The sequence below is a fragment of the Balaenoptera ricei genome, chromosome 5 (assembly GCF_028023285.1).
Source record: "Balaenoptera ricei isolate mBalRic1 chromosome 5, mBalRic1.hap2, whole genome shotgun sequence".
Classification (NCBI taxonomy): domain Eukaryota; kingdom Metazoa; phylum Chordata; class Mammalia; order Artiodactyla; family Balaenopteridae; genus Balaenoptera; species Balaenoptera ricei.
The window spans coordinates 112181334-112198768 of NC_082643.1; the positions used below are offsets into that span (position 1 = coordinate 112181334).

The window sequence follows — 17435 nt, forward strand, 5'->3', positions numbered from 1 at the left end:
AACACAGTATGTTTTCCAGTTACAGAAATCTCAGCCATAAGATGGTCACTGAGTAAACCGGAGTTCTTACTTAGGGTAGAAAGAAAAGTCTGAGATTTGCACTGAAATGGAAAGTTTTCTTTACTTACTGGAAGACCAAGGGGTCCTCTGTCACCCTTTTGACCTGGTTCACCCTTCAATCCTTTAACACCATTTAACCCTGGTTCACCCTAAATGCAAAAGCAAATGCCGATTTTGGTTGCTATCATGGGTGTTTCAACTTCGAGAGAAGAGAGCCAGTCTCTGAAATGGTTGCAGATCCCAGTTTTAGGTAACAGCAGAGTCAGGCTAGATTTGTCTTGCAACAGTTCAAAAATAATTTAAAAAATTTTAAGAATGAACAAACTGAAATTGACAATTAAATAATATTCTAGGAAGCAGAACTCCTGAGAAAGTGTGCTCCTTACAATCAAAATGTATATGTCTGAGCTTCGAATTTTTCAGTTTTACCTCAAGGAAATTGGTGTTATGCTACATTGTTCTGACCAAGTAAATCAAAGACAATCGGAGTGGAAGATACTGAAGGAGGCTGAGCAGGAAAGACTCACTCTGCTGGAATGGAAAACTGGAATATGCAGGACAGTGTTATATATATGAATATTTTAAGCCTTTAAGCATATTGCCCAGGGGAATGAGCTAAAAATGTAGCAACTGACTTTTAAAGTAATGTCATTTGGTGAATCCTCATTCACTGACATTGCAAGTCAGGTCCCTACATGGATTAATCAATAGAATAGACAACAAAGAGCCAATCCTAGAAGAGAATGTGAAGATCACAGAACTTATATGTGGCTTTACTAACTGTCTGTCTGTCCAATCTTAGAATAAAGTAGGTTAGAATTTAACTTAAGGTGACAATACAAAAGCCATGATAAGTGATAAATTCTCTTGACTCTGTTTTTTAAAAGCCTAAGAATGTAATACACTATTTTCTATCAGCAGCAGCTTTAGAAATAGAATTCTGACCTGTTCCCTTTTCAGCTTTTAAGTACAGATATTAATTTCATCAAGAAAATCTTGAAAGACTTGTGGAAGGAAGATGATTTCAGTTTTAAATGCCCTATAGAGTCTTAAGTGGTGGAGGTGGGAGAGGGGAGACGTTATGCTTACATGGCAGGAGGGATTATTAATCTGGGCAGTATTTCCCAGGTTTTTGCTTGATGGTGCAAATCAGTGCAGTACTTGTTAAAGAGTCCAGGGCACGACCTGGACCATAGCAGCACAGGAATGGTATTTTTAATGTCTCCTAGGTGATTCTTCTCATCAGGAAATTCTAGGAAACAGTGAGCTAGAGTCATCCATGGAACCATGCTATATATTTGAACTTTCAAAGGGGTCACAAAATAATAAACACATTGGCATGACCTAATGGAGTTTGGCAGTTCTGAGGAGAGGAAGTTTGCAATGCTGCCACTGTAGAAAAGCCAAATGTTCTATGGCTGGTAAAGTGTGATCCTGGGAATGTCCCAGAGCTAGAGTCAATGTGAGATTAAAGCCAAGGCTCAGTAGTCAACTGCAGTTAACTGGTCTAAACTTGAGATTCAGGGCTTTGCATGTGTGTGGACTTTCATTCAGCAAGTGATCTTAAGATGATGAATAGGAAGGGCAGCCTTGGTAGGCTATGAAGTTCTTTGGTGAGGAACCATGCATTGATAGGAATGGGTGTTAACTGAGAAGGTAGGTTTAAACAATCAAATTCTGGGGCAAAAATTTCAAATTTCAACTCTGAACCTAAATTCTAGTCCCAGATCTGTCATTTAATTGGCAGTGTAATTTAGAGCAAATAACCTAAATCTCCTGAGCCTATAGTTTATTATCTATAAAATCAAGGAACTAGCACAGGTAATCTATGAGATGTTTTCAACTTTATAATTCTCTGAAATCTATGATTTAAACAACAATTGAAGTTAAGTGTAGGCAAAGTGAATCATTGCCTTGTAGATATCAAAAGGATCTTGGGCATCTATTAATGTAATGGTGATGGGGTAACTGAATCACTCATAGAATTAAAAACTCAATCTTGGTGGTTTTGGCCTGAGTCATTACAATTAATCTGGTCTTCAGTGGTACCTTAAAATCCAAACAGAAGTCAACAGAAGGAAATATTATTTAGTCCAGTGTGAGGAAAGAGGCCCAAGAAGGCTAGATAAGTACCTAGACCACAGAGCTGATAGATAAGCTCTCTTTTGACCCCAACAAAAATGTTCTTACCCTAAACTATAATCCATGCCACTGAGACACTGTCAATCACTGGCCTTATCAGAAGGTAAGGTATTCTAAGAAGAATAAAGAGGCACGAACTCTTTCCTTTCTTGGGTGAGTCACCTGCTTCATCTCGAAAAGGAAACTCAGGTTTCTGGAGTCAGACCAATCCCTCTGCCACCCCTAAAGCTGGGTGGTCAGCGGGAGTGCTCAGAGGAGAGGGTGGGCTGCCTCTAGGCTTTCTGATTCTTAGTGCCAACACTGCATTTATGTGTCCCCTCACCCCCTCTCCATTTCAATGCATCAACTCACTACTGCGGAGCTTTCAAGAGTCATTGAACCTTTTCTCAAGCAGTCTTGAGGACTAGCTGAATTTTTCTGTTCAGAACAAAGCATCAAAACACAAGATTACAATAACAACTGACGTTTATTGGGTGTTTATTAACAGCTGCACCGCATATTCTGCGAAGTGTTCTATAATCATACCTCATTAAATCATCACAACACTCTGAGGTAAGTTACTTAGTTGAGTAAATGAAGGATTAGAGAGGGTAAATAATCTCCCCAAGGTGACACAGCCTGTCAGTGGCAAAGCTGAGGTTAGAACATACGTCCTCATCACATATGCTCACTGAAAGAAGAAGCATGTCTTTCAGGGCTCATTTTAATCCTCCAAGGTGTCTTCTTGGTCTACACAAAGGCAAAGAATGCACCTTCATCCATCTTCACAATACAAACTGCAATAATTCTGACAAGGAAGGGGTATTCTCCATTGTTCTCTTGTTAATTCAGAGTATAGAATACGTGTATGTGATGTAACCTTCTCCTCAGTATAGCATACTTGATATATCTCACCTCATTCTAGACTAGTGGCCTCTGGGGGAGTACAAAATTAAGATGCTGGATAATTAAAGCATTTAGATGCAGTACCGCTATATGACAAGCAAGAAGTATCAACTAACAACATCTGAATATACAACTAAAGATACCATACTAAGAAAGAGCATCTGGACTAGTCTGAGAATCTCATCAGATTCACTTTTTTTTTTTTTTCCTTTTAGAATGTTGATTTTGAGTATATTATGATTAGTAACTTAAGAAACTTACATAGTGACAAGGAAAAAGGCAAAATGAGGACTAATTCATCTCTAGGTGATTTCACTTAAATTTGTTGTAAGTCACTCGTTGTTGTGAAATTTAAACATCTGGATACTTAAAGGCTTAAAGATTATCAACATTACTTGACAAATAAATAAGACAGGAGAAACATGCTTCTGTCATGCTTCCCCACGATTAACAATGAAACAACCATCAAATAATCAAAGGATTTGTTGGATTACCTTTGGTCCAGGAAGTCCATGGGGTCCCTGAAAATGGAAAACACAGCTTTTAATTAAGAATTGATTCACTTTTCCCCAGCAGAGGTGACTATTAACTATTATATAAAGTAACAAAAGAGATGTATAACAAGAATCTTCTTGTTTGAGCTATAGCTAGAGGAAGGCCAGTGGATGTTAATACCTCGTGAAAGTTCCTTCTAGCTCTTGGATTGCTCTGTAATAGGAAATTCATTAATAGCAATTCTTTCTGCTAAATACCTGTGAGAGGGAGGGGGGAATCTGCCAGGGTTATATGGAAGAAAAAAAAAAAACAGAAAAAAGTGTTTGTGAACCCACACTACTTCTATTTTTCAAATCCCTATTTAAAAAAATCTAGGTGGAATATGTGAGATACCTTATGAGTTTAAAATTTGCTTTAAAAGTTTTGAACTTTAAGTACCAGTGAAGAGGAGACCTTTTCAATTACTAACTGCCCTAGACCCGAGGTTTTAAGAAATCTAAAGGAGCAAGAAAATGAGGAGATGACAGTCAAGTTTGGAACCCTGTTGCATCATTTCTTTAAGGCTAAGAAAAGGATTCTAGTACAGGAGTGCTAAACATTATTATTTAGAACGTATTCATTTTTACAAAGATGAATTATTCAAGGCTCTTGTAACAATTATTTACCAGTGGAAGGAAGTCACAACACATTCATGGATCAGGGCTTTTCCCCTGTATTTTGTGGAAAATCTAAGTATAGAGACTAATTAGTCAACCTAAACTAACTAAAGATTACTGTGGATTGCTTTAAACTTTCAAGTCATTTAAATGAACTATTTGGAGACAGAAGTATTTAAATACTCATCAGCAAAATCATACAACAGAAGGAAAAAGTTGTTGTTTTTTTTTTTAAGCAAGCAATACATAGATATTTGTTACATATGTCTACATTGGAATAATATTTTCCCTTTGGATACGTTATGGATAAACATTTTCAGGAAATGGCCATTTTATCAAGTATTCTTATTTCATTTTAGAAATGGTTTTAAATTCCTTTAAACTAATTAATTTTATGATATGAATGGATATAGCATTTTCAAATTTAATTTTCTAACTTAAAGTGGCGAGAGTATTAAAAAAAGCCAAAACTATGCCATTTGCTTGATTCTTAAAGCACTGTTTAGTTTTAAGAAAATCAGGTTAATTATAATTGTTTTGTGGTATGAAATAGAAACGGCACTTAGTAAGACATAGATGATTGGGTCTGGGGCTATGCTCTGTGGTTTAGATCATTCCAATGATGTTCTTTGTTGGAGCACAACAGGAGGAGAGATTGACCGACAGTTTATTTAATCTCTGTGATTGAAGACATATGGTTTATCAGGACACTGACGAGACAAATGTGACCTTAGAGACTGCCTGACTTGTTCCCAACCTATCCCAGTCAAAAGCATTTGAAGCATTCTGCCTTCTAGTTCTAGCCTTAACAGAACTGTCATTAGGTAGACATTTGGAGAATTATGCTGGTTTAATGGCTACCTTCCTCACTGAACATAAGTTCTATGAGGACACAGTCATTGTCTCCACTGGTCACTGAGGGATACTTGCAGTAAACACTGTATTTACAGAAGTATGTAAAAGTGAAAAGAAAAAGATCCAACAATATGTACCATCTGTGGAAGTGAGACAATTTTTATCATATTATTTTATAAATGTTCTTATTGAACATTTCATTAAAGGGTCTCAATCCTCAAAGTTGGTTAGAAACATTCATTAATGGCTACAATTATTAATCTTGTTACGCTATTAATGGCCTAGAACAGTGGTTGGTTAAAATGATTTTCCAATGTTCATACCCTAAGAGTGGAGTAAAGCTTGCCAAATCTGTTTATTCAACTTTCCTATCACAAAACTACCCTATCTCTTTCCAACAGATGTGCTTGGGAGAGTGAAAGACAACACTGTAAAATCAGAAAAGCACCTCCTATTTTTTGTCCATTCCACAGAGAGTAGTACAACATACAAGCTGGCTGTTTTGAGGGGTGCGCTCACGTTTCCTCTGGTAGCATGCTCTTAAACAAATGATTATATTTTGGAGAGAAGGGAAACTTACCATGGGGCCTGGTGGGCCATGGGGACCTGGTGGGCCTGGTGGGCCTATGATCTGCATGTCCGAAAAATAAACATGAATTTGGTTACTTCATTTAGATAAGGCAGTTAGGCTTGAATCTCATGCTGGGCTTCTGCTAAGGCCATTAATGGTTGCAGAGGAAGAAGGATACTGGAACAAGTGATGCATTTGATTCTCTACATTTGGAAATTCCTTTGTGAGAATAAAAAAACTTAAAAAAAATACAGTTGTTCTACAAAAGCCAGAATAAATCAAAAGTACATTAAAAGAAAAGGAAGCAACTGATTACCAAGAAATGCTATAATGCTACAACTACTATTAAACTCTCAAATATTTCACTAAGCAACAACAAGGCTCTGGAGAAAAAAAGAACATAGGTTCTACATTCACAGAGCTCTACCCAAAAGCGTCGTGGGAAAACCATTGATTTTCTCCTCGGGATTAGATAGCCCTCTGAAAAATCGCTTCTAACTCAGACCTCTGAGACACTTTTGTCTCTCGCTGTACAAGGCTGACAGATATTTCTTCTACAGTTTGACAGACCAAGAGGTTCATGGCCTTTCTACTGTTGATAAACCATCTGGCACAGGTTGAAGTCGGTGAATAATTGGCCCATTTCAGAGTTTTTCAGGAACCATGGAAGTTCAGCCCCCATGGACTTACGGAAGGACCCTGAGGACCTGGCAATCCCGAGTCTCCTTTTTCTCCTTTCATTCCATTGGCACCCTACAAAGAACCATTAACAGTTGAGCTGGTCAAGTAAGGAACAGCTGAATTTTCTCCCCAAATCCATCATCCTCTTGAAATTTTTATAATATCATGCACATGATAATGTAAGAGAAGGATTTATCCCCTTGCATTTTAGCCTCAAGCTAAACAGCAAGCTTCCTCAAATCCCTAGGATTGTGCGTGATATGTGAAATAAATTATAAAGTAAATGAAACTAAGTTCTGCTTGATTGGTTAAACTTACACATTGCTAAATATATCCAATTATAACTGTTATATTTTTAATGGTGGTGCTGACTTAAAATAGCAGTCCTTTAACTTCGTTTTCACTGACACTTATTTACACATTTCCTTGTTTTAAAAAATGATCTAGGGCAGTGAGGTTTTCTACATTTTGTTCCCCACATTTTTCTACATTTCCCTCTCCAGATTCTCAGTAAAAATTATGGGGGAAACCATAAAAACACCATCCCATAATATTGTAACACAAGGAGAACACTTCCAGAGTAATTTGTTTTTTAATTATTTTGTATTTTTTAGTTTTTTAAAATTACTGTTTATTTAAAAATGATCAGTTACATCCTACATTAATGACCAACTCTATTTATTTTACTATCTTCTAGTGAAAATAATTCAGGAAAGCATAAAGGTTTATTTTATAATTCATTTGGTTAGATGCTTTAAAATTTCTTCTAGAGCCTTAGTTGTAGTAATTAACCAAAAACACTTCAAATATTTAAAAATAAAAATATTAAATGAACCATTAGATGAGACTGCAGCTAATAGTACAACTATTTTCTGATTATTTACTTTATCTTAATATGAAAACATCTTTAAAAATATAAACATACCGGTAATCCAGGAAGTCCAATTCCTCCTTTTTCACCTGGCATACCTGGGTCCCCCATGTCTCCCTTTGAACCTTTGAGTCCCTACAAATGATATGGTTTGCACTTAAGAATCATACTGACCATGGATGGTTACATAATAGGGAAAACAGAATTCCAGATTACTTTTGCCAGTAGATGGGCCTCAGGCTGAAATGATTCTGATTTTCATTTTTAGGTAGAGTTATCTCTTACAGCAACCTTCTACATTGAATCAATACTATTTCCTCTTGTAATGGAAGAGATTAAATTCTATTACTTAGGCCATTTAAGTATGAAAAGCAGGAATGTAAGTGTTGACATCATTTCTCCTGATTCCACATTTTTACCTGGCAGCTAATTCTATATCACCAGTCCTGAAAACAAATTAATGGGTTTAATGCACAATATACATTTTGAAGCAGGACCTAGTGTTATAGTAACAAAGGTCCAAATAAATTTTTCACATCTCCACTCATTATATCCCTCTATTCCCATTAAATGCAGGCAGAGGTTCCAATCACCAACAGTTTTCAATGGTCCCATCTACAGACAGGTAGATCATTCACTATACACTAACGCTCAATTAATGCTTAGAAATACTTCCACTTTTCCAGTGTTCTTATTTTGTTCTCGTGACATCTCTATGAGGTGATCCAGGATGTGATTTTTATTCTCTTTTTACAGTGAGGAAATAGATATATGTGTATTTTGAATGCAAAAAAATAGGAATTTTGTGATACTAATACTGAAATTAATGTATATCGTTAAGCATTTTCATCCAAGGAGGTTCACTGCAGTATGACCAGATGGCCCATTCTTCAGCAGAGATGATCATAGTTATTTTAGTTATGGTCATAGGGATCCCTGGTTGCACTAACCTGTTCACATTTTCTATACTAAAAACTACTTAAGGACAGGAACTTGTCTTTTCTTGTTACGTATATCTATTTCATAGCACTTACTTCAGAGTCACCCACTAGGTGGGTGGGTAGGTACCTAAATAGATAGATGGATCTTATAGTTAATCAGATCCTGGTTGGTTTTAGGAATCTAATAATAGAGAGCAGGAGGATAGCTAACCCACTGGACCTAGTAGTAGAAGAAGACCTTGTGAAGCCCATAGAAAAAAAATTCAGCTATTGTATATGTAGGGATGACATACCACGTAGTATGTCATTATGTATGTCAAATTATTTATAATGACTAACTGGGGGAGGTAATACGATCAGATTTTTAAATGCTAGTGTGATCTCTGATGGCTATAGCAGATCATCTAAAGTCTCTTTTATAACTACCACGTGTTAATTTAGTGTGATGTTATATGATTTCAATATACAACTCTGATATTAAAATAACCCTTCTCTTAATTTTCTTATCTAATACTATCTCCTGAGAAGGATATTTCACAAACTGTATCAAGAATGTCTTTGATTTCTAATGATCTTCTTGATTTTAGCCATTTCTTAGGTAAATAATAGAAGCCCAGAAAACATCAAATATCTTGAAACTAATCCTTGTGATTAGATTCTGAATTTTGAATACTGTCCACATTCTCCTAGTCAGATTCATTTCTACCAGGGGTTGGGAAACCATGGCTTACAGGCCAAATCCAGCCCAGGAATTGTTTTTGTACAGGCTGAATGTTTAAAACAAAATTTAAGTGGCATTAAAAAAATCTGATAGAGAATGTCTATGGCCTGCAAAGCCTAAAACAGTTACTATCTGTTTCTTTATAGAAAATGTTTGTCAACCTCTGTTTTAGGGGAAACCCTCGGAGATACTGCCATATTCTACAAAGCTGCCAAGTGTCCTGCTTGTTTCTGTCTTTTCTAATGATCTAGAAAATTAGGTACAATCTTTATTTGGGAAAAGAAAACCATGTCAAAATAACACATGTAAGCAATGTCTAATTTTGCGGAAACTACCGTCACAGCTTTAAATCTTGAATTATTTGTATCCACTGACAAGAATTAGGCAATTCTTACTAAATTGGTAATTATCTTACAAGTCTAATAAAAATTCACAGAGATGTCATGGTAGATTGATAGGGATTATTAAGGCAAATCTAAAGCATCATATAACTTGTATGTTTGTACAAAGAAAACTAATGCCTAATTTAAAACCAATTGCTTTTTAGAGTTAATGTAGTCTCTAGAACAGAAGGTAAGAAAAAAAAAAAAGAGAATATCATAAGTCAACACTCATGCCTTTTGGTCTTCAAACCTATAACAGAAGGTCATCAATAATGATGCTTTAAATGACAGTATGTCTTTGAAAATTACCTGCTCTCCATCAACTCCTGGGACTCCTGGAGATCCTGGCTCTCCCTATTAAGATAAAAATTTGATGGCTAGCTTCTTATTTATTATTGGTAGCATACTACACCAAGTAAAAATGAGGCAAAAAATGATGCTAGTTGGTAACAGTACAATTTAACTTTCAGCAAATGCATCATAATTCAAGTACGTTATTACATCATACCACATGACTATACAAAGTGAAATAATGTTTTTTTTTCTTTTGGCCACACTGTGCGGCATGCAGGATCTTAGTTCCCCCACCAGGGATCGAACCCGAGCCCCCCTGCAGTGGAAGCCCAGAGTCTTAACCACTGGACCGCCGGGGAATTCCAAAATAACATTTTTTTGAATATTATGTATAATAATACTTACATATCGCTAAGATTCAGTGTTTTTATTTTTTCCCTCATGTGAGATTCAGGCTATAACAATTGGGTGAAAGAAAACTGAAATCATCTGATGGCTGACCATATCCTATAGGAACAACCTATATGCCTCAGCTAGTTAATTTTTTCCTCCTTAAAATTCTGTATGATTTCTCTTATTTTCCAATTTGAGAAAAAAGCAAAAACATGGTAGTTAACTCGAGAAAGAGTAAAATGAAAGGCCCCATATGTTTATAATATTTAACCTGGCATTGTTTGGGCAGTGAATACAAATTCATAATGATTGTGAATGTGCTATTTCCAGATAAGCCTCACTGAAGGATATAATAAATCAGATAATATCTTAATCCACAGAAAATTACTTTTGGATCAATTCAATTTCCTATACTATGCTAGGAACGAACTAAGTTTACTATTCATATTATGATTTATTAGAACCCTTGACAAACCCAAAATAGATGGATTTATTTTTTCTTAACTGAAGATGTTCCATTAAAGACAAATTAAAACAATGTGCTAGAGATTTATTCAAACAACAAATGTCCAGTTACCTTTCACTTGGAAAGGTACTGAACAAACAAATTCTTTGAAAGGCAAGGTATTATTTTATATCATTGGATCATTTATGTAGACCCCATTATAAATATCTCTGATGCCCACACCTCGGAAACTTTGTAAAAACAATTCTTTGGAGTGTGTGAGTAGCCTGCCTCGCAGACAGATTTCCAAGGGAACTGACCTGAGGCTGTATTTTTCTAGAAAGTCTTGTTTGGTGATGTTATAAACCACAATATTGAAATGGTTAGCGCTCCTTTCCCTGGTTAGAACTTTAAGAGCTATTGGTCATAGTGTGAAATCTGAGCCTTCCAAATGTTAAAGGAAGGCATGACAAACACATGAAAAAAAAAAAAAAAAAGAAAAAAACCTTTTTAAAAAAATTCCAGATTTCCTGCTCTTTGTGGTAGTGGCAACATTTATATTGCCACCAACAAGTCTGTTAAGGTTGGATGCAACTGGCTAAGCCCTAGTTTCACGCAGTCTGAATACCCGTCAGCACTCTGGGTCCGGTAATTGTTGCTATGCTTTTCCCTTCAAAATGTGACCCACAAATGTTTAAAAGAAAAGTATAATTCATGAGTTATTCATTTATCCTGCACCCACCAAAAGTAGTTTGTAAAGAGTTATTTGATGTATAAGAAGTCAAATAGTCCTTGTTTGATAAAGGAAGGAGGAATGCTAATTTGAATAGGTTCCCACTCAGTCTGAGGCTGTGTGTCCTGAGTGAGAATGGGTTTTATATTTGCCTCGTGTTGAATTTGCTGACTCCTGGTCATAGGCACATCTCCCTCCAGTTATCCCAACCTTCTCAAGGGGAGATAATGGAAAGCATAAAGGACTGTATCAACTAAGCCAAGATCTCAATTACGAGACCACTGTGGCGTGTACGACGTGGGCCAGAGGGCTGGCATAGTGGGAAGGGTGGCACGGTAAGAGGTAAGGGAGTATGACTAACAACCCTCCCCCACCCTACTTGTCTAGACATTCACTTGGTCAATTTCTTTTCCTTTCTTTTCCTTCCCTGTGTTTCTTTTCCTTTCAGTTTCAGCTCGAAGTCATCCTTGACCCCAAGGCAGAGAGGAGCCTTCCTGTACGCATCTTAACCAATGCACTTACTCTCTTTATTAATAATTGTGCCTTTATTTGCCTTTCTCCATCCCTGGGCTAAAAGCTCCTTGTTAAAACCCCTTGCTGGGCTTCCCTGGTGGTGCAGTGGTTAAGAATCCGCCTGCCAATGCAGGGGACACGGGTTCGAGCCCTGGTCCGGGAAGATCCCACATGCCGCGGAGCAGCTAAGCCCGTGTGCCACAACTACTGAGCCTGTGCTCTAGATACCACGAGCCACAACTACTGAAGCCCATGCGCCTAGAGCCTGTGCTCTGCAACAAGAGAAGCCACCGCAACGAGAAGCCCGGGCACCGCAACGAAGAGTAGCCCCTGCACGCCACAACTAAAGAAAGCCTGTGTGCAGTAACAATAGACCCAACGTAGCCAAAAATAAATAAATAAAATAAAACCCCTTGCTATATCCTAGTATCTTTACTAGATATCAGTATTTACCATGGAATAGAGGCCCCAAGTTAATTGTTGGTTAACATACTTAATAAATGAATAGCAATTGGATTATAAAACACAGGGGATGTAGGTTTTAATGATATAGCTTTCTTGGCTAGGTAGCTAGGTAGCTTTCTTTGGGTCAAGTACTTTTTGGGCTTCTGTAGGCCTTTGGGCTATAAAGAAGAGTCAAGTCCCAGAAGTTTTTGAGGTTTGTGTGGAATAAGGTACATATTTAGCATTGAGGACAATTTTGCTTCTGGAGACTTAGTCAAGTGGGGGCATAAAGCAAGGAACTTAGATCTTGGTTGACTCTACACAAAGGAAAAAGGAATCTACAGATTTCCCTCTAGGTTTTCTAGTCCAGCTCACCAAGATACTAAAGAATAGGGATCCAGGCCAACTTGCTTACTAGGAATAAAGACTGCATATGATTGGAGCATTTTTTGTGTTATATCTCTTAGAGAGCAGAATGTGGTGGAGAAATAGAAAATTAAAAATCCCCAAACTTACAGTAATGTTATACATGAAATCTGTTTGAAATTAGCGTCTATGTTCTAAATATATCTCACATAGCCAAGGACCTCAGTAATATTTTACTGCATATTCCTTTTAATAATAGAAAAATAATTATTTCTATGTGCTAGCTTTCAGTTTTTAAGTATCTTGAAAGAGAAAAGTACAAAAGCTGATATGTGTGTGTGTGTGTGCATGTGTGTGTATGAGGTAGATTTAGCAAATAAAATGCCTTAAGAGGCATAAACAAAAGATGGATTTTGACACCACTTGAATCTCTTACAAAAAACCCAATGATGAAAGTCGTATTTCAACACGTGTAGCTCAGTTCTGAAAAGCCAGAATCGCTGGCCATGTGTTAATTGATCGAACGTGGTTTAATAAGCTTAAGTTTGGAGGGAAAAAGCTAACGTTACCAATAAATTTTAGATATAATCAAGTAATTTGGTTTCTACTGTTCATAGTTGGTATGTTTTATTAGATGAAATTTAAATGGCAGAATGTTTGAATATATATAGCAGGATGTGTTATAAAAGTGACTGAAAGTGATTCCTAAAATTGTCATTTGTGAATGTGTCATGCTGAAGCTTTTCTTGTTCTTTTTATTATGAAAGGATTGAAAGAAAGGATCTTTTTTGGTGTCAGAGTAAATTTTCCTTCAATCCTCTTCTATTTAAATATTTGCCTTTTTCCATACACCACATTTAGTGTTTCTTTACACTTACAATTTCTGTAAAACTTGTTTTTCCTTTGTTTAATATTCTGTTTTTCTGAATGTCCTCCTTCTAAATTTAATGCCATTTCTATTTCTCTCCCTTCTTTCCTAATTTTTCTTTTTTCTGATCCCTCTTCCTTCAGCCCAGACCCCAATTTCTATTCTCAGCTCTCTTAAGCAATATTGTTGATCTCAGCTCCTCCAGTATTTTGTAAGATTGATTTTCAGAGATACATATATTTAATATGGGATTCTCTGCACCATATGTAGTAAACGGAAACAAGTAAAATAAAGAATAACCTTTGGCCCTTGTAGTCCTTGAGGTCCAGGTGGTCCAGGGGGACCCTAAATCCAGAAAAGACAAAGTTTTAAAGTTTTAAAAGATAGTATCTGTAATAAAATGTATGCTTTAAATACTAAGTACACTCCACACCTCCTTAATTTCTATCATAATCAAATATCCTCCAGTACTGATTTGCAAAGAGGAAACATTTCACTGGTTAAGGAATTATAAAAACTACCTACTTATATGCAGAAAAAAATCAACACATTTAGGTTAAAATAATGCTCTAGAGTTGATTTGTAAGACAATGTAAAATTGCTGCCATGTCCCACATACATTTTTCGGGGTTGAATTAGCTTCCTAATATTTCCTGTGTTTCTAGAAACACTTCTCTCCTCCCCCCCACAAAGGCTTTGATTTCCCAAACACTAAAGAACAAAGCCATATTATTAAGATAAAGCCAAAGACTTTTAAGAAAAATAACAATAAAATTTTTTTTTGACATTTTTTACTAAGCAGACAAAGTGATTCAACTAGGGCAAATGTTGTAAAAGGTTATTAATATAAGAAAACATAACATTAAATATCAGATAAAAACAATGGCTACATTAGTACTATTATGACCGGCATGCATCAACACTGAATACAAAGTCACAAACCACAGAAATCATGCAATAGGAGTTACCGTGACTGTTAAGGTGGTAATCCTCTGTTGGGAAAATGTATTGATAAAGACAGAGTTACCTAATTTGTGTGCCAAAGTACAGTAATACATTTCTGAAATAAGATTTTGAATATATTTTGGCAAGACTGATGTCTTATAAGGAATTGACAAGATCCTGAAAACATATCATCTTTAAACGAATACCATAGATTGTAAAAATTCTTTTAAAATTTCTTTTTAGAATTCTATTTAAAAATCTATGGATAAAGAAAAAAGAAATGTCAAAATTTTAATTCACTGATTTAAATTATGAAGTAAAATAGTGTACACTGGTGGCTTGTCAGCGTAATTGGGAGCTGAGAAACCTTCCTATTCATAAAAGCTCTATTTCTAGAGTACTTTGATTAGAGAAAACGGAAATATCTAATTGTATAAGTAATATTTTTTCTTTTAGTTTGTATCTCATTTGGTGCATTATAATTAGCTTGTGTGTGTTTGTGTGTGTCTGTGTGTGTGTGTGCCATGACTAAGACAGGAATTGACGCGGGATTCGCCTTGTTTCTTAATGTAAAGGGCTTGAATACTGTACCAAAATATATTCTCTCAAAGTATGAATCTCTAAAACAACCAATCCCCAATCCACAAACCATTTCTGTATTAAGATTTTCTCGTCTAAGTGCTGTACAAAAAGTTCTGTAAGGCCTGTACCACTTTATGTGATTTTAGGGGTGAGAACATTTTCCATTAGGAGCTCTGGTCCTAGACAAACACTGTCCAATTACATGTAAACTTGTGACTATCGGTTTAACTCCATCTTTTTGTCTTCCACTGCTCCCTTCCAACTTCTAATGCAAGGTGTTGGTTCTGTTTTTTATTGTCGTTGTTGTAAAAAATAATCTTAACATCATCCACGCATCTCACTTCAAACACTTGAGTTTTTAGTGATATGGTGCATCATTCCTTAGAAAACAATATATTTATGCACGTGTACAGATGGTTCAAGTTTGTATTCCATGATAACATCAGTCACGGTCATTACAGCTTCAGAGAAAACAGGGTAGGAAAAAATAACCAGTGGTTCTAAGATAGAAGGCAAAATGGCCACAAACTGGGGCAAGGTTATAAAAAAGTCAAGGCCCAGATTTTTATACCATCATATCTATGTAACATAAGGCACCACTTATTTTATTCTTAAGGGATTCACCTAAAGCAAGAGTTGAATTTACGGTTATGAGAAAGCTACTTCTTTGCTCCTATATGGGTAGATGAGTCATTTTAAAAAGGCTATTAGAAAATTATAGAGTAGAAATAATTTCTTTATCATTACTTTCCAATTATAAATTACATTTTTAACTAGACAGCAAAAACATAAAACCTTAGAGAGGGAAGGAGTTTAAAATTTAACGTCTCAGAGGTTTTCCAACCTGAGCCATGTATGATTGATTTTCCACCTAAGCACAAAACTAGCTTGTCTTTTTTAAAGTTCAAGGATAACAACATGTTTTAAAATGAGTTGCCTAAAAAAAAAGAACATTATTATTGGAAACTGAACTATAACAGAAGGGGTTTAAATAAGCTTGTTAAATAACTATATTTGTGAGACCTAAAAATTATACAGGGTAGGTTCCACCCAGTTAACAGAAGAACAAATGATAGAAAACTAAGCTAACTACTCAAAAACATAGTTTTAACTGCCATCTTGAAGAACCAGTGTGCAGACACTCAGAGATGTCCTAAAGATGTTGGTTCACTTTGGATTTCTTGAATCTGGTTCCTCTAAGTTAAAACTACATAAACTCAGCAGGGTTCTCTGTTGAACTTCAGTCATGATTTGAAAACTAGAATTTTTGGTAGTGATGGAGAAAGACATGTCATTCTCTACTGAGGCACGATGTGAAATGGGAGGCATGAGTTAAAGAAGCTGTAAATTGGTTGAAGGCTAGCAGGATGCTTTGTGATTTATTCTCTGAGATGCTTATGTGAATCTCTTTAGAATTAAAACTTATTTTCTTTCACGTCTCATAATGATGCAAGCTTAAAATCACCCCTGATTTACACTAGAGAAGAGGTTTAGTTTATATGGTGTTGAGAAATTTTAAAAGCTTGAGGTAGGAAACGAAAGGTTTTACTGCTAATTGTGGAAACATAACCACCTTAAATAAAAATCAAAATAAACGGCTATGACAAATGCTCATGTAAATACGGGCATACCTCAGATATTGCGGGTTAGAGTTTCAGACCACCGAAATAAAGTGAATGTCGTGATAAAGCAAGTCATACAAATTTTGGTTTCCCAGTGCATATAAAAGTTTTGTTTAAACTGTAATGTATTCTATTAAGTGTGCAATAGCATTATGTCTAAAAAAAGTGTACATACCCTAATCAAAAAATACTTTTATTGCTCAAGGATATATTGTACAACACAGGGAATATAGCCAATATTTTATAATAACTATAAATGAAGTATAACCTTTAAAAACTGTAAATCACTATATGTATTGCTCACCTGTAACTTACATAATATTGTACATCAACTATACTTCAATAAAAAAAACTTTATTGCTAAAAAAAATGCTAACCATCATCTGAGCCTTCAGAGAATCATAGTCTTTTTGCAATAGTAACATCAAAGATCGCTGATCACAGGGAATTCCCTGGTGGTCCAGTGGTTAGGACTCAGCCCTTTCACTGCCATGGGCCCAGGTTTGATACCCGGTTGGGGAATTAAGATCCTGCAAGCCATGTGGCGCAGCCAGGGGAAAAAAAAAGATCACAGATCACCATAACAAATATAATCAAAATTAACAAATTTGAAATGTTGTGAGAATTACCAAAATGTGGCAGAGAGACATGAAGTGAGCAAATGCGGCTGGAAAAGTGGAACCAATAGACTTGCTTGGCACAGGATTGCCATAAACTTTCCATTTGTAAAAAAATGCAGTATCTTCGAAATGCAATAAAAGGAGGTATGCCTGTAACAACTGTCAGTAGAGGCAAGAGTAAAATTTTATATCTCTAAGTGATATTTTTATAATTGTGATATACACTTATTTATCTAAGTATCCAGATTTTGGGGCAGGTGTTTTTTAGAGGAGGCAATAGTGAAATGGAATTTGCAAAACTGAATATCCATCACTGGTTAGAGAACTAGAAGAACAAATGTCTATTCCT

The 17435-nt window shown here is 35.9% G+C and overlaps 1 protein-coding gene across 1 annotated transcript in view; it reads right to left on the bottom strand.

Annotated features, from left to right (window-relative positions):
• COL25A1 (collagen type XXV alpha 1 chain) overlaps positions 1–17435 on the bottom strand; it is a 451181-nt gene that overhangs the window by 12314 nt on the left and 421432 nt on the right. The window contains exons 23-29 of the mRNA XM_059924214.1: positions 13618–13662; positions 9571–9615; positions 7271–7351; positions 6355–6417; positions 5674–5724; positions 3582–3608; positions 129–209 (exon numbers count right to left, since the gene is read on the bottom strand). Of these exons, the coding sequence (XP_059780197.1) occupies positions 129–209; positions 3582–3608; positions 5674–5724; positions 6355–6417; positions 7271–7351; positions 9571–9615; positions 13618–13662 (393 nt within the window). The remainder of the gene's footprint in view (positions 1–128; positions 210–3581; positions 3609–5673; positions 5725–6354; positions 6418–7270; positions 7352–9570; positions 9616–13617; positions 13663–17435) is intronic.